Source organism: Myotis yumanensis, unplaced genomic scaffold (assembly GCF_028538775.1).
Source record: "Myotis yumanensis isolate MYYU_CA2020_CCGP unplaced genomic scaffold, mMyoYum1.0.hap1 SCAF_6, whole genome shotgun sequence".
NCBI classification, from domain to species: domain Eukaryota; kingdom Metazoa; phylum Chordata; class Mammalia; order Chiroptera; family Vespertilionidae; genus Myotis; species Myotis yumanensis.
In genome coordinates, this window is record NW_027223757.1 from 85463487 (window position 1) to 85491099 (window position 27613).

Consider the following 27613-nt stretch of genomic DNA (forward strand, 5'->3'; position numbering starts at 1 on the left):
GTGTCACGGGGAAGAAGTGCCCTTGCAATGATCATTAGGGTTACTGGCTTGAAATAATGAACCTCCTCGGGCTGACTCCTCACCTCCCACCTGCTTGCTTTGGGGTGGGGGTGGGGGTGGAGGGGTCAGGGTCTCGCCAGTTTCCTCTGAGAGGAGACGGCACTTCCACTCCTCTGCTCCTGCAGGGTGGAGACAAAGGGCATTTTAACAAAAATCCGTGTTCCGAGCTTTCCGGCTCTTCCAGGGACATCTGGCTCATCTTGTCTTCATGTTGCTTGGAACCCTTTCCTACCTTAACTCCAGTAAAGATTTACATGGAAAATAGAAGTAGTTTCTGTGGTTTTCCAACTGGGAATAACATCAGGCAGATGGTTACAGAATGCCTTTCAGCTGCTGAAATTCAGTTTTCCGTGTGTCCAGTTGTGACTCATCAACTCTGACTCTGGTCTTAGGAATCAGCTTTGATTTTTTTGTTTTTCCCTCCTTTAGGAGCTCAGCAATGAGTGTAGAGCATTTACGCTGTCCCCGCTCCATAAGTAGGCAGTCTCACCTGTAGGCAAGCTTTCTGAAAAAGACCCCGATAGGGCACGTTAACATGAAGGCCAGACGTGGCTGTGTTGCAGTAAAACTTTCTTTACAAAACCGGCAGTGGCTGGCCGCACTGGGCCCGCTGACCGTAGTCTGCAGCCCTCTTATCCCAGGGTTTCTCAGCCTCAGCACTGACATGTGGGTCTGATCGTTTCTTGTTTGTGGAAGTGCGACTGCCCTCGGCACGGTAGGATGCTTAGCATCATCCCTGGCCTCTGCCCACTGGATGCCAGGAGTAACTCCCCCCATAGTTGTTACCATCAGAAATGTCTCCAGACATTACCAGATGTTCCTTGGGGAGCATTCACCCCCAGCTGAGAACCACTGTTTCATTCTTAAGGAAACAATAGAAAACAGTGATAATCGGCCAACAAGAAGGGGTCTCAGGTGACAAAGACTGGTGGCTGCAGCTCAGAAGTCAGGTACAGTAAGGACAGAGGGGCCATGGGCTTTGGCCACACAGAGTTGCTGGTGACCTTGAGAAGAGCACTTGGGCTGGAGTGGAGGGGACAACAGTCCAGTTGGTGCAGATCCTGAAGAATTCTGACTGCGGAAGAACAGGGCCAGAGGCGGGGGTGGGGGGTGATGGGTTGTTTCTGATGGGAACCACCGGAGCTCAGTGGCATGGCTTGGGGACTCTCAGGTTGGTCGAAAAGGCTTGGTTAGTGATGGACAGAGAGAGGGCCTGTGTTCCAGACCACAGATGGACAGGAAGGCCTTTGAGGGTTTTCCCTCAGCTGCCACAGGAAGGAGGCCGGACACACCGTAATGTGTCTCTGTCCCCACCCCCTTGTCTTGCCATGCTTTGAGAAGACAGAGGAGAGGTGACAGGTCCCAAGAGGAGGAAGTCCTAGGAGCTAAGGAGCCGAGGACCCTGTCAAAGCCAGCTCAGACAGAGGTCCGCCACGCGCCCCCTGTGCCAGGACCTCCTAAGTCTCACACGCTGCTTTTTCTTCACGTTTAGAGTCTTCTTCAAGATCAAAAGCCGAAACGCACACATGAAAACGCACAGGCAGCAGGAGGAACAGCAGAGGCAAAAGGCTCAGAAGGCGGCTTTTGCGGCGGAAATGGCAGCCACGATCGAGAGGACTACGGGGCCGGTGGGGGCGCCGCGGCTGCTGCCCCTGGACCAGCTGAGTCTGCTCAAACCCATCAAGGACGTGGACATCCTCGATGACGACGTTGTCCAGCAGCTGGGAGGCGTCATGGAAGAGGCCGAGGCCGTGGACACCGATCTCCTCTTGGATGATCAAGACCCCGTTTTGCTTCAGGGGGACACGGAACTGTAAAGGCCTGCTTGTCACTCAGAGACGGCGAAGCTCGCGGCCTCCTCCGTCTTCACGCATCAGGAAGCCTGGACTGCCTGCTTGTTCTGTAACCATTTTAAACTACCTGTTTAAAAAATGGTCGTTTTATTCAGGTTTAGAAGAAAACAAAAATCCAGTTTCTTTTCCTTTTATTTAAATTTGTTTTCTTGTGGGAGGTTGGGGGGAATAAATAATTGGCACAACTCTCTGTAAGAGGTGTTTCATCTGGGCTGCATTCCCGTGAACTCACTCCTGGCAGGGGGTGAGCCTGGCGTTGATGTTCTTTTGCTTTCAGATGTCAACCCTCCCGACTGCCTTTTGTCCCAAAGCTTGCGGTGCGTATGCGTGTGCGTGTGTCCGTGTGAAGCAGGCTGCCCTCCTCTTGCTGGGGACTTGGGCCATCCTTTCCTACCGAGAGTTATTTTGGTTCTGCTCTGACCTCACCCTGTAGCACGCCGTGAACTTGGCGTCTTCGCCGGGAGACTGTGCTCGCGGGTAGCTTTCCAGAGAGCTAAGGAAGCCCTCGTGCCACGCTTGCCTCTGCACACACGTCCTTTGAAGAGTTGACCAATGGGAGAGTAAGTTTGCTCGCTGCCTTGCCTGGCACTTGGCCTGTTCCTAGGAACTGATTGATTACCGCACGGTTTCAGGCTTGCGCTCCCCGAGGGGAGTCACTGAAGACCTGGTCCACAGAGCAGTGTGGCGGCCTCTTCCGTGCTCACTGTGGGTGGGCAGAGCTGTGTTTCCGTGAGCGTGCACTCGAGGTCCGTCTGGAAGAAAATAACCCCAACTCTTTAGTTGCCGGGGCTGTTTGTAGGGAGGGTGGTTGAGAGGCACACATTGAAGTCCCCGGAAGGCCAAGAAGTGTTCTTTGGCCCAAAAACTAGATGGGAAGAGCCCGTTCTGTTTTTGCAACACTGCTAGTGGTCAGCGGAGTTCTGAAACGACTCTGTGCCGTTCCGAAGTCCTGTGAAACCTCACTCACTTGGGACTTCGCTGTAACTCATCTGTGCTGGACCGAAGTTTATCTTGATGCTAACCGTGAAGAAAAGGGTTTTCTAAGAAATTTGATAGCAAATTCAAGGGATGTAGCACCAAAGGCCAACAAAAATGGTTTCACATACCACTTTAGCTACAATGTTTGCATTCAAACAATGAATGTATTCGTTAGTCATTTACCAAAGCACTTCTACAATCTTCCGAGCCACGTAACTCTGCCTCCTCCCGTCCCTGTCATCGGGGTTTCTGTTTGTACTTGAAGGTAATAAACCTGTAACCCTTCAAAAAGGCCATGTAGCTCAGGCTTTGAGCTGAGTCAGACGGACCTGTCCCGCTGTTGGGGCAAATGAGCGCGCCTTCAGACGGGACAAGGCCCGGCACAGAGAGGACCCCTCTGGTGGGGAGGGCGCCCCTGGAATGTGTGACTCCCGCCCCAGGTAGGCTGGTTCCCCAGCTCCTGTGGGTGTGGCCATCATGCCGGGCCGCTCTGCTGGCATGTTAATAGCTTAACATTAGAGGCAGTATCAGCGGAAGCATGAGGATAAGTTTGTCTCTGCAGAAGCATTTAGCACATATTCATGGCCCTCGGCGGCCCCACCCAGGCAGTGTTCTCTGAATCTCAGGAAAGCCAAGGGCAGAAGATAAATACAAAGGTTCTTTTCATTTCAATCGTTCTGTTTTCAGAAAAGCGATCTTGGAAGTTTCCTTTTCTTTAGGGGAAAACGAGGTGTTTTATTTGCTGCCGTTTCAGACAGGTCATTCTCGTATGTTCTGAGCCCAGACCTGCCTGGGCACTGCATCACCTTCACGGCAGAGCTGTCTCAGAACCATCCCAGGGCGACACTGGCCGATGGCCCCTGTCCCAGTGACCACTCCCCTCTGCTTGCGGATGTCTGAGAGTGATTCTGGAAAGGTTCTGCTATTGGGATGTATGAAAGCTTATCTAACAAAGGAGCCAACACCCAGAAAAATGTTTATAAAGCAAACGTATTCGTTATGTTTGGAGACTTGCCCAGCCGTTCCAGTTTTAAACATGAAAAATAAACTTGAGTTGCCAAGGCAAAAAATATAATGCACAATATAACTTTGATTTCCCACGCAGTATAGTGTAAGCATTTTTTGACTTGAAATAACCAAAGAACTCCTCCTTAATGAGACAGTTCAAATTCCTGAATTAGTATTTTTGGACAATATCAACTTAAAAAGAATTGACTTCATAGTAGAACATTGTGCTTTTTTTTTTTTCTGAAACGATCCTGCCTGCATGTATGTGTTGTGTTTTGGCTTCCCCCCAACCTTCCCCACCACCCCAGAGAACTTCTCTTCCTGAAGGTCGAAGTCTTCAACATGGTTACTGTTTACTATCAGATGGTTTTTCATTAGTGAATTTAGATCTCTTTGAGAAAGCTTGTATATAAAAAGTTAACAGATATATTTTATGGAAAAACCCATCTTATTTTCAAATATATTTAACTGCTGTTATATTTTATTAGAGGAAGGCTGTAAATATTTTCTAGGAGTTCTATTGTAAAGAAAAGTATTTTTGAAAAAAATTAATGTAATAAAAACGAAAACATTTTTAAATAGTGGTTGTGATTGCTTCCTGTTCTGGCTTTGTTATGTTCTATTCTCAGCAGATGACTTGCATGCCTTCCCATTTCAGGATGTAATTTATTCAGGTTTGCACTATAAGTTGACATCATAATATCTAGTGTGCTTAACTGTATTTTCCCCCCGGAATGCAGGTCCCTTGGTCTATATCAAGAGCACTATGTATAGCATATTCATAATTTTTCTTTTGTAATGTGTGTATTTTTAATAAGGATTTTATGTAACATTTTGGCAAAAAGAGGACAGTATTTTCTAGTGATTTTATAATACATTTTGCTAAAAATGTTTCTTCCTAGGTCAGTTTTTGTTAAAAGGTGAACCAAAAGTCTTATTTTACCAGGGGTTTAAAAAAAAAAAAGTTTGAAGCTTGAAAGCAAAGTTATATTTAAACATCACATGTAACAAAAAATAAAGATGTTTTATAGACTTGTCCTAAAAAGGTGCATTCCTTTAAAACAAAAGCATCTGGGCATTCCATGCTGGTTTCCCCCCAAGCGATAGCATTTTCTTTAAATTATCACAATATTTATTTTCAGAAAGAGAGCCAGGAGAACTCCACTGCAAAGGTTCCGGTCAGGAGCCGCAGAAATGTGTGCAGTTCCACTCGAGAGGCATTCTTCAACTAGAGATGTAAGCAGATAGCCACTGTCTTATTTATTTGTGAAAACCTGACTCAATATATTGCATCAGCTGCTCTGAAAATAAAATGTTACCTTTCTGAGTTTCATTTGGCTTAAACATTCCTTATTTCTAGCCACAGAAATGACTTCTCAGTGCCGGATAGATGCGAATTTGCCTGTTAGTTGGCTTCTCTAGACCCGTTAGAAGTCTGCTGGTCAGATTTAATGTTCACTAAAGTGCCCACCCCCACCTGGGAGGCCGGGACAGAGAATTCTGTTCTCAAGCAGTGGATGAGTTGGTGGTCTCTAACCACTAGGGGCCTCGTAGTCACACAGGTATCTCACAGTTTGCATGCATTGCTAATCTGGATTTCCAGATTCTAAAGAGTGTGTTTACTTTTTAATGGTCAACAATAAACTTCAAGAGAAATCTGAAATTCTGGATTCTATACAGAATTTGCTTTAAGTGGGGCACACCTGTGAAGACCTTGATCTTCTAGGTCAGTGGTCGGCAAACTGCAGCTCTCGAGCCACATGCGGCTCTTTGGCCCCTTGAGTGTGGCTCTTCCACAAAATACTGACTTCTGCGCATGAGCCACGAAGTTTCAATCGCACTATACGTGCGCGCCCACACATAGTACTTGTGGAAGAGCCACACTCAAGGAGCCAAAGAGCCGCATGTGGCTCGCAAGCCGCAGTTTGCCGACCACTGTTCTAGGTTCTTTTGTTTTACTTTTATTTTGGCTATCAGTGTTAAGCTGCTATTTCTCTAGAACAGTGGTTCTCAAACTTCCCAATGCCGCGACCCTTTAATACAGTTCCTCATGTTGTGGTGACCCCCGATTTCATTGTTACAAATTGAACATAATTAAAGCATAGTGATTAATTACAAAAACAATATGTAGCCCTGACGGTTTGGCTCACTGGATAGAGCGTCAGCCTGCGGAGTCAAGGGTCCCAGGTTCGATTCCGGTCAAGGGCATGTACCTTGGTTGCGGGCACATCCCCAGTAGGGAGTGTGCAGGAGGCAGCTGATCGATGTTTCTCTCTCATCAGTGTTTCTAACTCTCTATCCCTCTCCCTTCCTCTGTAAAAAATCAATAAAATATATTTTTAAAAAACAAACAAAACAATATGTAATTATATATGTGTTTTCTGATGGTCTTAGGCGACCCCTGTGAAAGGGTCGTTCAACCCCCAAAGGGGTCGCGACCCACAGGTTGAGAACCGCTTCTCTAGAAGCACTGCATTAGCCCGTGTTGTACATTTAAGTTCTGCTTCCAGGGGCTCAGGTGTCCAATCCGAAGCCCTCTCCTACTGTTACAGTCATCCATTCAGTCCCCGGGAGCCCCATGTACCAGGCACTATTCCACACTGTATTCTCCCCGGGGGAGCTGAGTGTATGAAAACGACTGTGACATCATTCCTTCCTGCCAAGGAATTCAATACTTAGAAAGAGAACACAGGGCCCTGGGAACTGATCCAATTCCACCGCTGGGAAAAGCAAAGGTCATGCTTTATTAATATTGTGAACTGCCTCACCATTACCCACATATGCACAGCAATTTAGAATAGGTGCTCAGCAACAATCCGTTAAACTAATTATCACTAATGTTTCAGGTGTGTGTGTGTGTGTGTGTGTGTAAACAAAACCTCTTCTGAAGTTACCTAAAGTCAGTTCTGAATTTCCACAGACTCAGCCACAGCCAGCTGGCTACAGTTCGCTCTAGGAATGCGGATGAGTTTTAATGTTGACACAAGCAAGACAATTAGGAAGGCATGTTAAGAAATTGAATAATATATTCCTAAGTGAACCGCAGTGATCTTTGGATCACAGATATTCCTGTATAAAAGCCCAAGGGCTGATTATGTCCTTTAAATAAGAGAGATAATCTTTTGAAAAGAGCTGTTCTCCCCCCAACCCCACCCCAAGGGAAGTGTTTGCTTCAGGCAGCCCTACATGCTTGCTTTGCATTCCTACACACGGTTACATGCAACACTGATCTCTCCTTTGGCTGTTTTGGGTCGTTCCTTCCTCTGCTTGTATAACTTTATTTTTGGCAGTATTACCATTTTTAACCACTTTATTGAGACGTGGTTGACATAAAAAGTTATGCATATCTACTGTATATAACTTGATGAGTTTGGAGATAAGTATTAACCATGAAACCATCACAACCAAGAGAAAAGGGCTGTCTTCTAAAACAGAACCACTGGCCCTGGCCGGTTTGGCTCAATGGATAGAGCGTAAACCTGAGAACTGAAGAGTCCTGGGTTTGATTCGGTCAAGAGCACATACCTCAGCTGTGGACTTGATCCCCAGCCCTGGTTCAGGGCACGTGCAGGAGGCAACCAAATGTGTCTCTCTCACATCGGTGTTTCTTTCTGTCTCTCCCACTCCCTTCCACTCTTTAAAAATCAATGGAGCCAGGTGCCATTTTGTGGCTCAGCCCATCTGGCTTTCCAGATGACCACAATTCTTTACCGCCCTCCTCCCGCCCCCCCCCCCCCCCCCCCGCCCCCTGCAAAAAAAAAAATTAATGGAAAAATATCCTAGGGTGAGGATTAACAAAAAAATTAAAAAATAAGATAGAACCACTGGTGCAATCAAAATATGATATAACTTAGAAATATTTGATGCACATACTTTTATTTTTCCTGGATATAAAGCAAGGTGGACTTGCATCAACTCTCCAGAATTATTTGACCTCCTACTCATCTGCATTAGGCTAGAGGTTTGGAAGGTGGTAGGGAAGAGACCTATAATAGGCCAAGCTTCAGAACGCTGTCCTTGCCCACATACCACACCACAGAGCCCTGTCCACAGCCCTGCTGTTGGCAAAACCAGGGTTTGCCCCTCACAATGACTCCCACCGGCCCTCAGCTAGTTGGACCGGGGCTGGCACCTGACTCCAAGCTATTAGGCCCATACCCGTGGTCGGCAAACTGCAGCTCGTGAGCCACATGCGGCTCTTTGGCCCCTTGAGTGTGGCTCTTCCTAAGCCTTAGGAGTACCCTAATTACGTTAATAACAATGTACCTACCTATATAGTTTAACTTTAAAAAATTTGGCTCTCAAAAGAAATTTCAATCTTACTGTTGATATTTGGCTCTGTTGACTAATGAGTTGGCTGACCACTTCCCTAGGCCATTAGGTGACATTTGGCAAGGCTTAGCCAGGAAAACAAGGGGACCAAATCAAACTCCCACATTTGGAGTATGAATGGAGAAACTTTATGAGTCAAAGGCAGCAGGCAGTGGCCACATCAAGGCAGAGTTCTGAGGGCACAGACACTATTTGTAAGCAGAGAGAGCCCATCGATAAAGAGACCATGCTTGGCCACAGGAATGGAGAGGGTATCCAGTCCTTAAGGATGCTTTGAGTCCACATACCCAGTTGCAAGAGCAGTCCAGGCCACACGTGTCTTTTAAAGTAAAAAATAAAAAATAGGCCTGGCTGGTTTTCTCAGTGGTTAGAGCATCAGCCCGCAGACTGAAGGGTCATGGATTTGATTCCTGGTCAAGGGCATGTCCCTTGGTTACAGATTCAACTCCTGGCCCGTTCAGGGCACGTGTGGGAGGCAACCAATCAATGTGCCTCATATCAATGTTTCTCTCTCTCTCTCCTGCCTCCCTCCATTTCCTTTCACTCTCAAAAAAAAAAAAAAAAAAATCAATGGAAATAATATCCTCAGATGAGGACTTAAAAATAAAATAAACACCTTTACTTGCAGGAGGGTGGGGAAGTGAGAATCCAATCCTCACATCCAAAGAGGCTTAAAATGGAACTGAGCTGATCATAGGGTCAGCAGCAGCCCACTGCACGGGCGGAGAGGCATCGAACCGGGGTCTTGAAGAGGGTTACTGGTTCAGCTGTAACTAACTCACCATATGATTTGTGTGAGTTGCTTCATCTCTGAGCCTCCGTTTCCTCACTTCCTCTTCTGAGGATCAGATTAGGTAACATAGGTGAAAGACATTTGCAAGCTGTAATGTCACCATTATGTGGCAGCAGGACCCCCCAGCTGCGGGTACTTGAAGGGCAGAGGCAGGCCAAGGAGCATCACAGAAGTTGCAAATAGACTGGTGCAAACTTGAGAAGCAGCGACAGAATTGGAGAGCTGCTGGAAACCCCGCTGGCTGAGACAGACCAGCCAACTTGGAATGTCACAGTTCAGAGTGGAAGCCTGAAAAAAGGCGCTGGGCAGCCTGTCAGGTGCAGCAGAGCCGAGCGCGGCAGAGGTGTGCACAGGTAAAGTATGGAGTTTCCACGCTCTGGTATAGGACCGCACGGGGCATTTCCGCCACACCTCTGCAAGGAATGAGTTCCAATAAGTAGAGGCCGGTCTATGGGGCAGGAAAACTGGGTTTTGGTCCTAGATCTTTCTCTTTTTTTTTACATTTTATTGATTTTTTACAGAGAGGAAGGGAGAGGGATAGAGAGTTAGAATCGATGAGAGAGAAACATCAATCAGCTGCCTCCTGCACACCTCCTACTGGGGATGTGCCCACTACCAAGGTACATGCCCTTGACTGGAATCGAACCTGGGACCTTTCAGTCCGCAGGCCGACGCTCTATCTACTGAGCCAAACCGGTTAGGGCAAGATCTTTCATCAGTTTGTGTGATATTGGGCAAATCACTCTACCTCTTCCTTGGTTCTCTAGGCTGCAAATTAGGGCAGGGAAGGAAAAACAAACAAACAACTTTACATGTGCACAATACTTTAAATGCTACACAGTGTTCCCATAAACTTGGTTTTTAAAAAATTTAATCTTCTTAACAATCTTGTGAGGCAGGTGAGGTGGAAGCAACTTTATGGTACAAATTCCATCTATGCATTATTAGGTGCCAGGCATTGTACTAAACATCATACATCAGTATCTCATTTGATCCTCATAGCAACTACTTGAAGTAGGAAATTATTATTATCATCACTAGTTGATATATGAGACAACTGAGGCTCAGGGTGGCGAAGTAACTTGCCCAAAGTCACTCAGCTAAATGGTAAACCTGGGTCCACATCGCAGATCTCCTCATTGTAAGCCCAGAGTTTTCCATTATACTAAACTAGAGGCCCGGTGCACGAATTCATGCACCAGTGGGATCCCTCAGCCTGGCCTTCGGGATCTGGCCGAAACCAGCTCTCCAACATCCCCCGAGGGGTCCCAGATTGTGAGAAGGTGCAGGCCAGGCCGAGGGACTCCACTGATCAGCCTGACCCCAGCAGCAAGCTAACCCACCTGTCAGAGCGTCTATCCCAGCCGTGGGCAAACTACGGCCCGAGGGCCAGATCCGGCCCGTTTGAAATGAATAAAACTAAAAAAAAAAAAAAAAAAAGATCGTACCCTTTTATGTAATGATGTTTACTTTGAATTTATATTAGTTCACACAAACACTCCATCCATGCTTTTGTTCCAGCCCTCCGGTCCAGTTTAAGAACCCATTGTGGCCCTCGAGTCAAAAAGTTTGCCCACCCCTGGTCTATCCCCTGGTGGTCAGTGCATGTCATAGCCAGCAGTTGAGCGGCCTTAGCATATCATTAGCATATTACACTTTGATTGGTTGAACGGCAGACCAGACGACCAGACACTTAGCATATTAGGCTTTTATTATCTAGGATGGTGTATGTGAAAGCACTGGAGGAAAACAAAGCTTCGAGAATTGCACCAATGGAAGAAAATTTTTATTACAGCAAAACCCAGTTACAAGCCTTTTAGTTGGAGCTCAATTAGGGTAGACGTTAATAACCAGACACTTTTGTTTATAACACCTTGTGGCTGTGGTCCTGGGTAAAAGTCTGAAGCACTAGAGTAACCTAAGGAAATGAAGACTTGGGAAGCTCCGTGGGGCAGTGGTGCACAGCATGGCTGACGGACAAAAATGCCAATTGGTGTGGGGGAGGAAGGCAGGGTTGAGGACATAACTACAAGGCTACAGAAATAGGAAAACAAGTCAACCATTTATCCTCTACCCAGAGATAACTGCTGTCAATATATATTTTTTTCCAAGCACGTGTTTACGTTTGCCTCTAAAGAACAGGAACCACACAGGACAAAAAACGATTTGTAGAGGAAAACACTGCGGGACCTTGGTAACTATCTACAAAGGGGCTGAAGGGACCTCACCGAGCTCGGATCCCGGGCCGGGAAGCCGCCTGCATTCTCAGTCGCGCCCTTAAAAAGCACGGAATTCTATCTCTATGGTCGTTCCGGTGCCGGAACAGAGGGTACACTCTCTCCTGCTGCGGAACTCTATGGTCGAGGACGCACTGTGACCCGGAAGCGATCCTGGGACGCCGACGGCAAGATGGCGGCGCGAGCAGCGCTCGGGGCCTTGTGCCGGCGTCTCTGGCAGGCAGGTACCGGGCAGGCTGGAGGGACTAGGCGGGCCCGCAGGGACAGTTGCCCCCTCAGTCTGTCTGACAGCCGTCGTTCCGGCCACCAGGAGCCTTCCCCGATTTTATTCCGCATCTCGGCTCGTTTGCAGGACGGTAGCAAGAAAGGGGTTGGTTTTATCTCAAATTCTCGCACGGGATAAAACAGAAGTCAGGGCAAAGACAGGAACAAAAAGAATAACAGAGCTGGAAAAGATGTTGAACATCATACATTCCAACTTCCTCCCCTTTTATGTTTGCAAAATAAACCGAGGCTCCGAAGACAGGAAACTCGCCTGGAGACAATTCGGGGCTGAGGCCTCGATTCTCCCCGCAGACTGAATGGAGACGCTCTCCTCCGGCGCGGGGTTCTGAGGTTTAGGGCCGCGTCACGCAGGTCGGGGTTGGGGGGTGGGGGGGGGGGGGTGGGGGGGGGAGGGGCGGGCATAGGCTCCGCGAGGTTTCCTGGAGAAGCAGCAGCTTAAGCAGCGGTCCTCGAGGTGTGGGGCCTCGGCACCCCTTTACACCCTAAAAAAGGTCAGCTCCGTGCAACTGGTTTTTGTGAGTCTTGGTTATCGATATGTATTTCGCTTATTCGAAAATAAAACAGAATCGGGAAAGTGCTTACGCCTTGAAAAATAACACCAGTACGCTCCTTACATGTTAGCCTAACGGACATATTTGTGACAATAGTTAAATTTCCCAAAACCGTTAGTGAGGATGAGGCGACTGGCCGTTTCATGTTTTCCCAAATCTCTCTAATGTCTGGCTGAGTGGGAGACGGCTGGAGTCGCGGGCTGCCCCCGCGTTCACCCCACCATCAGGGGTGGGCAAACTTTTTGACTCGAGGGCCACAGTGGGTTCTTAAACTGGACCGGAGGGCCGGAACAAAAGCATGGATGGAGTGTTTGTGTGAACTAATATAAATTCAAAGTAAATATCATTACGTAAAAGGGTACGGTCTTTTTTTTTTTTTTTAGTTTTATTCATTTCAAACGGGCCAGATCCGGCCCGCGGGCCGTAGTTTGCCCACAGCTGACTCGGACCCTGGAAGCGTTCACGGTGGAGGAACGAGGGTGAGCGGCGCCCCGGAAGCCGCAGTGTTACTGCGGAGTCGCTTCCGCCTTCCGGGCCCGAGGGGTGCCGGGTCCGCAGGGCAGGGGTCTGCAGGGCACACTTCGAGAACCACTGTTCTTAAGACCAGACTGATGGTGTGTGAGGTTGAAATGTTGAACCAAGACACTTACCCAGGTACCCTTTAACCTCCTCAAAAAGAAAACTAAGAATTTTTGAAGGTTAATTTTGGCTGTAACAGCGCATAGCCCCCAGCTCTCAGCAGCAGGGGTGTTGGCCTTGGCCGGGTAGCTCCGCTGGTGGGAGCTGGTCCCAGGGTTTGGGTTCGATCCCAGTCGGGGCGCCTACAAGAATCCACCAGTGAATGCGTAAGTGGGACAGCCAGGTGATGTTACTCTCTCTCCTCCCATCCTCGCTATCTCTCCAAAAATCAATATGTTTAAAACATAAGTAAGTAAAAGCGGAGGTTGATACTGGGAGACTAGAAGTGGCAGGTGTACAACTGAATCGGTGGGGTCCCTGGCAGACAGGTGGGAGGGAGTTTCCTATGTGGCTATGGGTGAAGAATGGCACTTACCTCCTCTTACCGGCTATTGTACCTGATTGCCTCCTCTTTTTGTCTTTCCCCTGATCCAAGGGAGAATGTTAAATAACATTTATTTATATTAAATAAAATACTTAATTTGTTTCCATCTTGGGTTAAGAGGGGAAGAAGGACCATAAACTAAGAATAGGCCTTTTAACATATTTAGATGACCTTCAGTTGTTATCATTAAACTTCACTTGTGCTAAACAGTTATTCTCATCTTCAGAGTAGTTTTTTCTTTATTGATTAAGGTATTACATGTGTGTCCTTATTCCCCCTCCCTGCCCCCCACCCCCACTCATCCCCTCACCCCCCTGGTGTCTGTGTCCATTGGTTGGGCTTATATGCATGCATACAGTCCTTTGGTTGATCTCTCCCCCTTACTCCCACCCTCCTCTACCTCCCCTCTGAGGTTTGACGGTCTGATCGATGCTTCTCTGTCTCTGGATCTGTTTTTGTTCATCAGTTTATGTTGTTCATTATATTCCACAAATGAGTGAGATCATGTGATATTTATCTTTCTCTAGATGACCTTCAATTGTTATAATTAAACTTCACTTGTGCTTAACAGTTATTCTCATCTTCAGAGTAGTTTTAAGGATCCTAGCATGCTTCCAGTTTCTTGGGTTACACTTTTTAAATTAAGTTTATTGGGGTGACATTGGTTAATAGGATCATGTAGGTTTCAGGTGTGGCTTTCTATGTTACAAGATCTGTATTTAAATCTCAGGAAAGCTTAAAGGAAAAACAGATGGCAAATTAAATATATATAGTACCATGTTTCCTTCAACTAGAAGTTTTGATCCACTAGGGGGAGCTGACAATAAAGGAATTGGAAAAGCTGGATTGTTGAGTTATGAGGCACAGTCATGGTGTAAAATGGATGTCAGTTTCAGTGTATATTTCCGTTTATAAGCTAGTAATCCCCGTCAAGCCAAGAAATACATATGCTGGAAAGGATGTATAAAAGCTTCAAAAGAAGTGTACTTCCGAATTCTTATTTCAACTCTATTTAATAACAATTATAAAGACATTTTTGTTCAAAAGTATTGAGGCAAATAAATATTATGTTGAATTACATTTAATCTGTAAAAAATAATGGGGAAATTAAGCCACATTTTTTTCTTTGAAGTCTACACATTTAATTTATAGCTGTTATTTTAATGTGAGAATTACTTGTTTTTAAAATTTTCTTATAAGCTTTAAAATATGTAGATTCTCTAGTATTTTGCGAGTTCCTTTTGATTATCAATGCTACTATTGTCTTTTTTTTAAAATATATTTTATTGATTTTTTAGAGAGGAAGGGAGAGGGATAGAGAGTCAGAAACATCCATGAGAGAGAAACATCGATCAGCTGCCTCCCGCACACCCCCTACTGGGGATGTGACTGCAACCAAGGTACATGCCCTTGACTAGAATCAAACCTGGGACCCTTGAGTCTGCGGGCCGACGCTCTATCCACCGAGCCAAACCAGTTAGGGCTGTCTTTTTTTTTAAATAAAATCGAATTTGGCATTTTAGTTACCCAATATCTTCATCAGAAATAATGAGATAGCTCTTTATTTGAAACATCATACATCTTTTGATTTTTTTAGTGGAAACTATAAATGGTTTGGTGATTGACTTTAATTCTTACATGTTCCCTTTTTTTTTTTAAGGGTTCGAGGGATTTTTCTGTAAGCAGTTCTAAGAGCAGAACATCCAAAAATGGTGCCTTTCTTCTGTAAGTATGCAGTTGGATGTGCTGCACTGAACAAGAAAATGGGCGCTTGTGCTGTTTTACTTAGGTTTTCTTTTTCCCTCCACACAGCAATTCCAGTATGAAGTGGGTACAGTTTTCACACCTACATGTTGATGTTCCCAAGGACTTGACCAAGCCTGCGGTATGTGCTCCCTGTATCTTGGCATAGGGAGCCACGTCAGCTATTTTCCTTATTTTATTTGGGGTTGTTTCCCAAATGCTTTATGACTAAAAATTTTGTTCTGGATTACTGGCAATTGCATAGTGTGCCTGAGTAGAGTATTCTCTGATGTCCCTGGCGCTCATGTTCTCTTTCAGGGTATGTAGGCAAGTTCTAAAAGAAGTAATTATTTATCCCACAGAACTGTGGGAGTGAGCAGTCTTTTGCTTGTAACTCAGAATAATGTGAAGAATTGTCATAACTAATGATGCAGAATGTGTGATGTGTTCAAGGAACATTTGTTTCCTGTAGCTGTCAAGTCTTTGTTCTCATTTTAAGACAGTGAGCCAGGGCCTTGACGGTGAGAGAGAGCAGTAACACTAGTAAAACCAGAAGTAGCATATGACCTTGTTTCATTTAAGTAAAGGCCATGATTCCTTCAATCCAGTTTCTGTGTTATTTGTAATTTTTTGAAATCCTTATAAAGTCCCATTTTTTCTAATTCCACCCCTCAAATAACCCTCTAACAGTTTAGTGTGAATCTTTTTAGACATTAGTCTGTACGCAATCATTCTGTCTAGGCACATGCACACCAAAATAGAATTCTGCTGTACATAATGTACTCTGTTTCATTTTTTTCACTTAGTAGAGACTGGATATATTTCCATGACAATGCATACATACCTCAGGTCTGCAACTCAGATGCCTGCATGGCCCAGGCTGTAAGGAGGGGTGACGGTGGTCACAATGACCGCTGTGCCCCTGATAAGTGAGACAGCTACTACTTATTCTAGCCACTTGTTGCCGTTCAGAAGTCAGACCTAGTGATGCCAGATTGTCTAAATTTTCCAAGCTAAACTGAAATATAAATTGTTATGTGAAATCTCCTGAATTTTAGTATTTTTAACAGGTTCAAAACCTTGTAGGGAGCCCTAGCCAGATAGCTTTGTTGGTTAGGGTGTCCTCCCAATAAGCCAAGGTATGTATGGTTCAATCCCCAGTCAGGGCACATGCAGGAATCACCTAATGAATCCATAAATAGGTGGAACAACAAATCAGTGTTTCTCTTTCTCTTTCGCTCTCTCTCTCTCTCACTCACTCTCAAAAAATAAATTAATTACTTAATTTTAAAAAATCTGTAGGAACCAATAAGAATACATCTTATATTCCCCCTTCCCTTGTCCCCCAACTTTTGCTATAGGTTATCAGTATATTCTGTTCTTCCAACAACCCTATTTGGGGTAATTGAGAGTGAATGTCTAGCTTCCTGATTATGTAAGTAGATCCCCTTTCAGGGGTGAAGTAATTAACCCTGAATCATTGGATTAGTATATAAATTACTGTTTTAATGGATGAATGAAGTGAAGGCAATTCACCTCTTGGAAGAAAGAAACATCAGACCCATTATTTCTAAGATTTTAAATATTAGGGCGGAAGAGTTAGAAGTTATATGTACAGTCAGTATCATAACATGTTAATTAGAAATGAGAATTTTTCTATTATGGCAGGAAAAACCATGAATAAAGCCTAATAAAGAATATGGCCCTACCCCGGCTGGTGTGGCTCAGAGGTTGAGTGTTGACCTATGAACCAAGAGGTTGTGGTTCGATTCCGATCAGGACACATGCCCGGGTTGCAACCTCAGTCCCCAGTAGGAGGTGTGCAGGAGGCAGCCAGTCAATGATTCTCATCATTGATGTTTCTCTCTCCCTCTCTCTTCCTCTCTGAAATCAGTAAAAATATATTTTTTAAGAAGAATATGGCCCTGGCCCATGTGGCTCAGTTGGTTGAGCATTGTCCCATGCACAGAGAGGTCACTGGTTCTATTCCCAGTCAGGGCACATGCCGGGGTTGTGGGCTCAATCCCCAGTAGGGGGCGTGCAGGAGGCAGCTGGTCAATGTTTCTCTCATTGACCTTTTCCTCTCCCTTTCTCTATCTCTAAAATTAATAAAAAGACATTTTAAAATAAAGAATATGAATGGGCCCTTGCGGGGTGGCTAAGTTTGTTGAAGCATCATCGCTTACACTAAAAGATCTCGGGTTCAATTCTAGGTCAGGGCATTACCTAGTTTATAGGTTTTGATCCCTGGTTGGCGCATGTACAGGAGGCAACCAATTGATGTTTCTCTCTCACATCAGTGTTTGTCTCTCTGTTTTTCTCTCTTCCCTTCCTCTCTAAAATCAATAAACATATCCTCAGGTGAGCATTAAAAAAAAGAATATGAAAAAAAAAAAAAAAAAGAATATGAATAGTAATTACTCACCTTTATATAACAACTAGCCCAGCCTGCACCCTCTCACAGTCCGGGAGCCCTCAGGGGATGTCCTACTAAGCTGCAGTCTGGCCTCCCTCTGCGGGAGGTGACCGGGGCAGGCTGATCAGGGGTCAGGTGCCCGCTGGCGAGCAGCTGGCCCTGCCCCCCACGCCCCCCATCGCACCTCCACCACTGGCCTCCTGCTCCCCTGCTGACGGGTCATTATGCTGTTCGGTCTATTTGCATATTACACTCATATAGGATGTTTCATCATTTATAAACACTTTAATCTGTTTTCTTATTCTCTAATGAAATGCTGAGAGCTGTAGCAGCAGTATTCTGTTTTATATATGAGAAAACTAAAGTGCAGTGAGATTATGTGACTTGCCCATTGTCATTTAGCTAGAATAGCAGAGTTTAATTCTCAATTCAGGTCTTCTGACTAGGCTACTTTTGTTAACAGACCCCAAAATGCTTTCCCATTGTGAATTTGGGGCTCAATAACTCTTAAGTTAGAAGGTTCCATTAGTGATTTTGTTGCCTTGGAAGTCCCTTTGATTCAAACTGCATTTTAACAGATTCTAAGGGTCATTGTGCAGATCTGAATGTGATAGTAATTAGATACTTAAGCTTATAGTGTTAAAATGTTACATAGCATTTTTCTCCCCATTTATTACTAAACTAAACTCTGAAGTTGCTCAATTGAGTGAGGATAATATGTTAAATATTTTAGTTGTAAGTATTAGAGGAACCACAAATGAACCTTTACTTTTTTATTTCAAAATTGTAGATAACTATTTCCGATGAACCGGACACATTGTATAAGCGCCTGTCAGTTTTAGTAAAAGGCCATGATAAGGCTGTGTTGGACAGTTACGAATATTTTGCCGTGCTTGCCGCTAAAGAACTTGGTATCTCTATTGAAGTGTAAGTATAATCTTTCCTAATCTGACTTGTCAGTTGTAACATGATCAGCCAGAAAATGGTGCTGATTCCAGCCAAGTGTGAGCTCTTAAAATGGGATAGAACTCATGCTAGGTAGGGTGTAGCTTTGTCCTATTATCCTAAGCAAGATCATCCCTCCTGTCTTCTAGAATGTTTAAATACTAGAATGAGTGACCCAGGAAAATGAAGGAAATCCTTTTTCTACCAATTTCATAGACAGGAGATCCAAGAAGCCCTCATGTCTGGGATCACGATGGGGCAGGGAGGCAGTTAGGTGAGCAAGCAGTCTTTTTATAGATCCTTTGATTTGATGCTCTTTGGCTAATACAGTGGTCGGCAAACTCATTAGTCAGCAGAGCCAAATATCAACAGTACAACAATTGAAATTTCTTTTGAGAGCCAGATTTTTAAAACTTAAACTATATAGGTAGGTACATTGTTATTAACTTAATTAGGGTACTCCAAAACTGGCCTTTGCTAAAAACGTCCTCAATCTGATTGAGGTACATTCGCTGAGGTCGACCCCTTCCAACTCTCCCATCCACACTCGTCTTGTATACTTGTTTCAGATAGAGGAGTGTGGATGGGAGAGTTGGAAGGGGTCGACCTCAGCGAATGTACCTCCCCCGCGCTGCGTATCCCTTGGCCCGCCTGCGCCAAGTCTCTCGTCGCCTGACCGACCGACACCCCCCACTTCTTCTAACGCCACTTCTTCAAAATAGACTCGCCCAGGCCGAAAACCGACTTCTGCGCATGGGCCACGAAGTTTCAATTGCACTGTACGTGTGGGCCCGCACGTGGTATTTTGTGGAAGAGCCACACTCAAGGGGCCAAAGAGCCGCATGTGGCTCGTGAGCCACGGTTTGCCAACCACTGGGCTAATATATCATTGTTTCAAAACTGCCCTCAGAAGCACCAGTCACCCAGTAATTTCATGCCTGAGCAAGGTGAGCTTCATATGGCCCTGAAGTCACTGCAGGGTCAAGTGTAACCACCTCTTTTGTCTTGTCACCTGCTCCTGATGTAGAACAAGGCCCATTTAGGGCTTTGCCAGTCTGTCCACCTCTTTACAAAACACAATGAATCCACGTTTTCCATAACAGACTATAGTTTTATGATTATGGGTTATCTGTAAGTTTTCCTAAAATAACATACAGCAGACGTTACAACTGTGTCCATCACACGGGTGTTGCTTTTCACAGTTCATATATTTGTCAGTAAGGGACCTCAGGGCTGTAAAGGCTGGAGGTGTGTGTGTGTGTGTGTGTTTGAGGGTGTGTGCACTTGCATGCCAAGGCTCAATTTTGGGACTGTGGAAAAAAATGTTTGTGTTGCTGTCCAAGATGTTTATTTTGGCCTGAGCTTTATGACATCAGTTGTTAAGCATAGATGACAGTCCTGACAAGTAGAAGTCTGTAAATGGTAGTTAATGCCTGTAATTGAGCATGAACCTGACCTACAAAATTGTGGGATCATGCTTTGATATCGCTGACTAAGGTTTTATCATCACTTAGCTTAAGCTTGTTGTTTTGCCCATTAACTTTCAGACATGAACCTCCAAGGAAAATAGAGCGATTTACTCTTCTCAAATCAGTGCATATTTTCAAGAAGCACAGAGTTCAGTATGAAATGAGAACACTTTACAGATGCTTAGAGGTGAGTTTATTTCAGATATTCAGGTATTTTTGAAATGCCCCATTTCATACTACCATAACTTTCCTTTCACATTGGCTGACTTCCTTTTAGTCAGCTCATGCTAATGGTTGCAGAGAAGGTAAAAGGACCTTTTGTGTTTATGGGAGCAACAGACAGGAAAATCAAACTCAAATAAAGCCATCCTTTAGAATAGTTCTACTTCTGCTCAATAATGCAGATGATGCTGACTAATTTTTTTTTTAATTTTTTTAAAATTTGATTACCCCTAGAACAATTTGTATTCCTCAGAGCAACAGATCAAACCATCACTCATTCCTTTTTTTTGTTAACCCGCACCCGAAGATATTCTTTCCATTGATTTTTAGAGAGAGTGGAAAGAGGCAGAGAGACAGAAACATCGATTGGTTGCCTCACGCAGGCAGGGATCGGCCTGCAACTGAAGTACAAGACTTTGACTGGAATTGAACCCGTGACCCTTCAGTCCGTGGGCCGACACTGAGCACTGAGCCAAACCAGCTAGGGAGCTGACTAATTTATTTATTTATTTTTAAAAATATATTTTTTTTTATTTAAGAGAGGAAGGGAGAATGAGAGAGAGATAGAAACATAAATGATGAGAGAGAATCATTGATCAGCCACCTCCTGCATGCCCCCCACCGGGGACCGAGCCCACAACCGGGCATGTGCCCTTGACCAGAAATGAACCTGGGATCCTTCAGTCCACACAGGCCAACACTCTCTCTGTCCACTTAGCCAAACCAGCTAGGGTAGCTGACTAAGTTTTATACAATAAGATAGCATTGGAATAATTTTGCCTGCTTTTCAAAAATTCTAGTTAAATTTTCACACAGTTCTAATAATTGTTTTCACATGCTTCCTGGATTTCCCGTGTCTGTGAGGGGCAGCATTACGATTTTTCATTCACCTTATTCATTTGTGCATCCACTAGGGCTGACATAGTCTTGTGGTTAAGGAGTGCATGGGTTCTGGAGTCAAGCAGCCAGGTCCTAGTCCTGGCACTTACTAGCTGTATGCTTTGTGCCTCCATTCTTTATCTACAAAATGGGAATAATAATGGTACCCATCTCCTAGGTTATGTGAGGATTAAATGAGGTATTTATCTAAAACACTGCGAATACTTCGTCACGTAGTAAATGATTTATAAATGTTATTAAAACAACTTTGTGTATCTTTTACATTGGAAGTGCTATACTAGACATTGAGGATACAAATATTAAGATGTAGTTCCACCCTTAAATGGAAAAAAAACCACCAAAATTGTATGCACCCATGTCCAACAGAAACACTTGAGCATGGAGCATGCAGAACATCTCATGCTAACTCTTACATCTAGTCTGTGTCCTTCTGCGTTGTGTGTTAAGTTGTCTTGTGAGTGTGCTGCTCTGATACCTGCTGGCCAGCTGGGTTCCATGCAGCTCTGGCTCTCAGACGTCTGGGAGGAGGGTGCTTCAGGGCCATGCTCCCCATTCAGTCCCACCAGAGGAGCTACAGGGCTTTTCAAATTGGGATTCTGTGTAGATTCCATAGAGGAAGAAAAGGCTCTAGCACTGTTACCAATAAAACTTTAATATTTCTACTCTAACAGCAGAGTATGAACCAATTTTATGTTTGAAATTTCAGCTAAAACATCTAACTGGAAGTACAGCAGATGTCTACTTGGAATACATTCAGCGAAACTTACCTGAAGGAGTTGCCATGGAAGTTACAAAGGTATGACTTTAAGTTCTATCTCTATTGGGGCGTAGTGTGTGTTGGGAGCTCCCCAGGTGTAATCTGAAACCACCCTGGATGCGGGGCAAGGAGAGAGCGCAGAGAGGCAGACCACTCCAAGTGGTAGGTGGCAGGTTTAATAAGCAGGAGAACTTACTCACCAGCTTTGTCATGGGCAGCTGCCAGACAGTTTGCTTTCTGCACACACCTGCCAAATCTTAAAAGTTATATAGAGGCCCCAACTTGGGTCATTCACGCACCCAGGAGACCTTACTGGGTCAGTCATGTACTCAGTCCAGATAGTCTCAATACCACATTTCTATCTCAAACCTGTATCCTTGGAGCAGGTTCTGGGAGCAGAGAAGGCAGCAGAACACACATTCCAAAACACAGGGGAGGAGGCAAGGAACCTTTGATTGCCCGGGTTCATCTCACAGGTCAAACAGGCGGTCATGTCTTTTTGATGACCTTCCCCAACAATCTGTATTGTTGTAATACACTAGAGGCCCAGTGCACGACATTCATGCACTGGCGCGGCGGGGGGGGGGGGGGGGGGGGGGGGGTGTCCCTCAGCCCAGCCCGCACCCTTTCGCAGTCCGGAAGCCCTCAGGGGTTATCCAGCTGATGGCTTAGGCCCGCTCCCCACAGAGAGTGGGCCTAAGCCATCAGTCGGACATCCTTAGCGCACCACGGAGGCGGGAGAGGCTCCTGACACCACTGCTGCACTTGCCAGCCGTCAGCCCAAATTGTGGCTGAGCGGTGCTCCCCCTGTGGGAGCACACGGACCACCAGGGAGCAGCTCCTGTGTTGAGCATATGCCCCCTGGTGGTCAGTGCGCATCATAGCGACCAGTCATTCCACCATTCAGTCGATTTGCATATTACCCTTTTATTATATAGGATTGCAGCCTGGTCCTGTCCCACTGAGTGGAGTGGAGGGCCTGTGGCAGACCTGGAGGCAGGATTGCCACAGTAGTTGGGGTCTCCACCTCCCTGTGCAGTGGTGGCAGTTCAACCAAATCATCCTGCACTGCAGCCACATCCTCCCTGAGCCACCTCCGAAGTCTCCCTCCCTCCCAGGAGTTGTCCAGACATGGGGACCACATTAGGTGGCAATCCCTAGAGATCACTGAGGATCGAATAGATTATCTGTTTCCGAGTTTTATATACCATCAAGTTTTCTTCTCTCTGTTTTCAAAGCCTACAAAAAGATGAGAGGGGTGTGGGTAGGGGGGTGGCAAGTAGGGGCTAGGAGATAAAAGAAGTCAAGAGGATTTAAGGGAACAAAACTCATCTATTTTGTGGCCAAAGAGTTCAGTTAAGTCCACATTATACTATAGTTCTATTTTTCTCTTTTTAGACAAAATTAGAACGGTTACCAGAACACATCAAGGAGCCAATCTGGGAAAAGATACCAGAGGCAAAGGAAGAAAGCAAGTCATAAAGTCTCAGAGACTAGTTGTGTGGGCTTTTGAATGCGGGTGGGCCAGCCACGTGGGCTCAAGTGGAGAGTGCTGCCAGTTGAGACGGTTCACTGTGGAGTCCACATGTCCTGATCATGGGCAGCAGGGGATGGAGCATTAAGGATACACTGGACTACAGTGGAAGAGCCACTTTATCTGTCCTTTTATACATATCATCATCTCAGTTCTGATTTTACCAAATGTGAGTAAACCGTTTTGACCACTATGCACCAAAAGAGTCTGTTTATATTTTATTCTGCTATTGTTCAATTATTAGTTTGTACTCATTTTAATTTATATCATATCATTCATCTGAAAGTGAATATTTGAAATATTGCTCACATACATTTTTTTCTTTAGAAATTCCTAGAAGAAACCTTTGGTTAATTTGATTACTTTAACACTGAGCAATTGAAGTTTTTGATACTCTAGAACAGGCAGCATATAGTTGTTTGTTCGGGGGTGATGACCTCCAAATTTGACCTCATTTAAGCTCTCCATTCTTGAAAATGAATATACTTTGCAGCAGACCAAGCACACTTGAGGCATACACTGCACCTTCTAGTGGCCCAGACCCTAGAAGGCTGCCTAAAAGGGTCACTGTAATGGAATTTAAGCTCTCAAGACATTACCACTGTATCATTTCACCCATCCTGTGATTCATTCATTCAACGGGCTCTTATTTTGTTAACTTACCAAAAATTGAATAGAAATAACAGCCTTTGAAAATTGTGCAAGGCACAAACTATTTTCCTTATTAAGTTCCTCACTGATAAGAAGGCCTCCCTCTTTTGGTAAATGGCCGCCTTTTCTTTGGAGATGTCTACTTTTCCATGAAATTAAATAGAAGTTAAAGCCCTGAAAGAAGCAGGACTGCAACAGGCTGAAACTGTTGATGGATCAACCCCAAGGGAGTGATTCGTTTCCTTTTTACAGCAGAACCAGGGCCTCGGCTTTTGTCGTTTTCTTCACATCTTTGAAGTAGTTATGTCTTCTCAGTTTTTCCCCCCTTGCACTGGAATTCCTGTTCTCTCTTCCTTACCTGCTATCAGGTATCGGTGTTTTGAATGCATACTGCTTATGTATCAGACTTACATTACTGTCATTAACATGAAAAGAATTACAGCCTTGGGGCCCCTGGCCTCCTTCCCTTCTCAGCTCAGTTGTTGACTATGTCATTCACAAATGCCTAAAGCATGCTTATCTCAGGTATAAGCAGGTATAAGCCTCAGGATTAAGAACTAGTCAATAAAACAAGAGCAATATAATGGTAATTATATCTAGCAAAGCAGCAATTTGTGACCCATTTGAACTTTAATTCTTTAAAAATAAATACAGCTTTTTTGTATGTGTTTTTAGATAATATTAATCACTGTAGTATGATAGGATAATCTATGCACACTCAGCTCCAGTGACTCACTGTGAGCTAAAGGGGTGCATCCGAGTCGGACTGTTTTCATTTTCAATTAACCCATAAACCAGATTACTCAGGTTGGCACTTCAAATTATATATTAAAATCTTGTTTTAAGATAAATACGCAAATAAACTACACATGTGACAAAAAGTAGTGATACTTTTGTGACAAAAGTATTTGAAACCTACTTCTTGATATAAACAAGGTAATTTCTTTATCCTGGTAGGCTGAGAAAGTGTTTTTTAGTTGAATCTCCCACGTAAAATGCAAGTTCTAAAGCTTGGAATTAATGCCCAAGTGTCGCTGCCCACAGTGGGGTGGGAGGCAGTGAGAGAAAATGGAGCCTGACGGTAGAATGAACCTGAAGGCAGGTACGAAGTGACATTATTGAGAGGTGGCCCTGAGTTCACTGTTGCTTCCTCTAATCTGAAATGTATTTCCTTTTCAGATTAAACAAAATAATAATATGGTCTGTTTGAAATTATTGATAGAACTCTACAAATTAGACTTGTTTGGTGCCTAGTTTCAATGCTTTCAAAGAATTACTTATATGTTCCTTTGGTCACCTTACACAGAACATAGTAAATATAGAAAGCCATTGTTTTAAAGAAGGAGTCTAATTTCTTAGCATTTCTGTTTGTCAGCTGCCATTCCTCCTTTCCTACATTCGGTTTTACTGCAGCACTAATGAGTAGCAGAGTAGAGAAAACATGGACTTTGGAGTCAGACAGGTCTGTGTCAGATAAGAGTTCAAACCCACTAACTGCAATAAACTTGGGCAAGGTAGTTAATCCTGTCAGAGCCTCAATTTACTCCTGAGTAAAATGTAGAAGACAGTGCCTCCTCATTAAGGTAGGAGTATTAAATTAGGTCACTTATAGAACACCTCACAGTTCCAAGTAAGTAATAGACATGAGTGAATTCTAGTTATCACTAGATGGAGTGCGAATCCAGTGGCATCCCAGATGCTTGTGCACTGCCCGGTTTAGATACCAGCTGGAAGGGCTATGATGGTTAATTTAGCTGGGAAAGCATGTAATGTGCATTGTAATCACCGCCATACATTATGCCAAGCATTTTACATAGTCACAGATATTCTCATTTCATCTTTATAACAACCCAATAAAGTAGTTACTGTTATTACCCCATTTTCCAGGACAGAAAACCAAGTTCTGACTTCCCCATTCAGTATCCTTTCAGTTTACAGATAAAGCTGAGGCAAAAAGGGTGAAACGGATTTGTATGAGTTCAGATTCGTGACAGGGACAGCCCTAAACCTAATTTTTAAAGAGTAGGAGGTACTCAGAATATTCAAACCTAAAGTCCAGACTTATTTCCCCTTTCACATTGGCAGAACGCACTTATTTCCCCTAAGTTTTGGAAGTAAAATGATCAACTGGGAGTGGGGGAATCTAAGGCATAAAAGATGTAAATGTGATCTGAATAAAGATAAAAAGTATAATACACAATGCGATTCCGATCCCTGTTGTCTCAAGGTCCACAGGGTGTGAGGGGGCAGCACAAGAGTTTAGGCTGCATCAAGGAGGGTCCCACTGGGTCACAAGAACCAGCATGGAGGTTATTTGCAGTACCTTGGGGCCAGGCCCAGCTAGGGCTCAGCAGACTAGGTCTATGGCTCAAGCATTTCTTATACCTGGAGCCGAGATTATGGCTGACTGCCTGTGAACCCCCAGGTTCTCTGCAAATCCCCGTTCAATTCCTAGCCCTGCCCTCCTTAAACCCTTACTATTATTACTCACTTTAAGCTATCATTTCTCTCTGTGGAGTCCTAATCCTCTTTGAAATTATATATTTATACTTCAACAGCTCAGCGTATTAATGGGGCAGGTCATGGTCAACTGACCCACATGAAAAGCCAATTGAATTTTAGATTCTTTAGCCAGAGTCTAAATCAAGTTATATCTCATTCATATAATTTCTTAATGTCCTTTAATCACTCCTCAATTTTGCTTAAATATCCATAAATACGAAGAGATGGTCAGGGATGACACCATCTTCACACTGAGCCAGTTGAGTCACTGTTGGTTCAGAGCCACAGCCACTGATGGGCACATGCCTTCAGGTGTGATGAGATGGAAGGAAGGTGGAAATCACTGAGCAGGATCTTCAAGGCCTCTTCTAGTTCTAAAGGCCCATTATCTTTCACATCGATACATACCTGCTAACCCAGGCACTCAAAGGAGTCAAGAGGAGTTGTCTTGCAAAATTAAGGACTAATAGCTCCCATTAATTCAGCACTAACTGTGTGTCATTCACTTTGCTCAGTTACTCAACAAGTGTTTGAGTTTCTTGTATGTGCCAAGCACTGTCCTAGGCATTGGGAATTCCGTGATGTACGGGGTGAAGCCCCCCTCCTCAAGCATCTTAGACTCTATGGGGAGGACATAATAAGGAAAAAAACAAGATAGTTTCAGCTTTAGTTAAACACTATGAAGAAAATGAAGTAAGATGATGTCAGAATTCCTTGAGGAAGGGAGAAGGTCAAGGAGGCAGCCACGTGAAGACCTGAGGGGAGAGCAGTCCGAGCAGCAGGACCAGTCAGTGCTAAGACCCGGTGAGCTTGGTGTGTCAGCAGACAAGGACAGAGGAACATGACCACAGCAGGCAGGGGCAGATGATGTGATGCATCATGGCCATGGGGAGCAGTATGGGTTTTATTCTGAGTGCAGTGGGAAGCCATTGGAGGGTTTGGAGCAGACAAGTGATAGGATCTGATTCATGGCTTAGAACACACTACTCTGACTGCTGGGTATGGACTGTGAGGAGGGAGTTGTTAGGAGGGGGCAGGAAGACTGGTTAGGGCCTTCTGCAGTGGCCCAGGTGAGAGGATATGGCCTGGACTGGAGTAGTAGTGGAGGTGATGAAAAGTGGTTGATTCAGAATAGTTTAGAGGTGGAGCTGATGGAACGACCTACTAATTATGTCAAAATGAGACCTAGACGTCAAGAATGACATCTAGGTTTTGGCCTAAGCAACTGGGTAAATGGTGATGCCTTTACTGCAGTTGAGAAGGGATTTGGGAAGAAAATCAGTAGTTTGGCCTTGGCCTTGCTAAGTTTGCCAT

At 44.6% G+C, this 27613-nt stretch overlaps 2 protein-coding genes across 13 annotated transcripts in view; both read left to right on the forward strand.

The window, feature by feature from the left end:
• Window positions 1-5219, forward strand: part of TRERF1 (transcriptional regulating factor 1) — a 209252-nt gene extending 204033 nt beyond the window's left edge. For all 12 annotated transcript variants that reach the window (XM_070418593.1, XM_070418590.1, XM_070418596.1 and 9 more), the window contains one exon: window positions 1553-5219. In XM_070418593.1, the coding sequence (XP_070274694.1) occupies window positions 1553-1877 (325 nt within the window). In that variant the 3' untranslated portion in view covers window positions 1878-5219. The remainder of the gene's footprint in view (window positions 1-1552) is intronic.
• A 6180-nt stretch (window positions 5220-11399) lies between these two features.
• On the forward strand, window positions 11400-23341 carry MRPS10 (mitochondrial ribosomal protein S10). The gene is made up of 7 exons (XM_070418604.1): window positions 11400-11481; window positions 14821-14885; window positions 14973-15045; window positions 18110-18246; window positions 19812-19920; window positions 21562-21651; window positions 23011-23341. Exons 1-7 carry the CDS (start codon window positions 11434-11436, stop codon window positions 23092-23094), a joined length of 606 nt encoding a protein of 201 aa, XP_070274705.1. The 5' UTR covers window positions 11400-11433; the 3' UTR covers window positions 23095-23341.
• Window positions 23342-27613: the final 4272 nt, after the last annotated feature.

Excerpts from the sequence above, each read along its gene's own strand:
- MRPS10 (XM_070418604.1), top strand. The coding sequence starts at position 11,434 with ATGGCGGCGCGAGCAGCGCTCGGGGCCTTGTGCCGGCGTCTCTGGCAG. Across the intron at positions 11,482-14,820 it reads TGTGCCGGCGTCTCTGGCAG|GGTTCGAGGGATTTTTCTGT; the intron begins GCAGGTACCGGG and ends TTTTTTTTTAAG. Across the intron at positions 18,247-19,811 it reads CTTGGTATCTCTATTGAAGT|ACATGAACCTCCAAGGAAAA; the intron begins GTAAGTATAATC and ends ATTAACTTTCAG.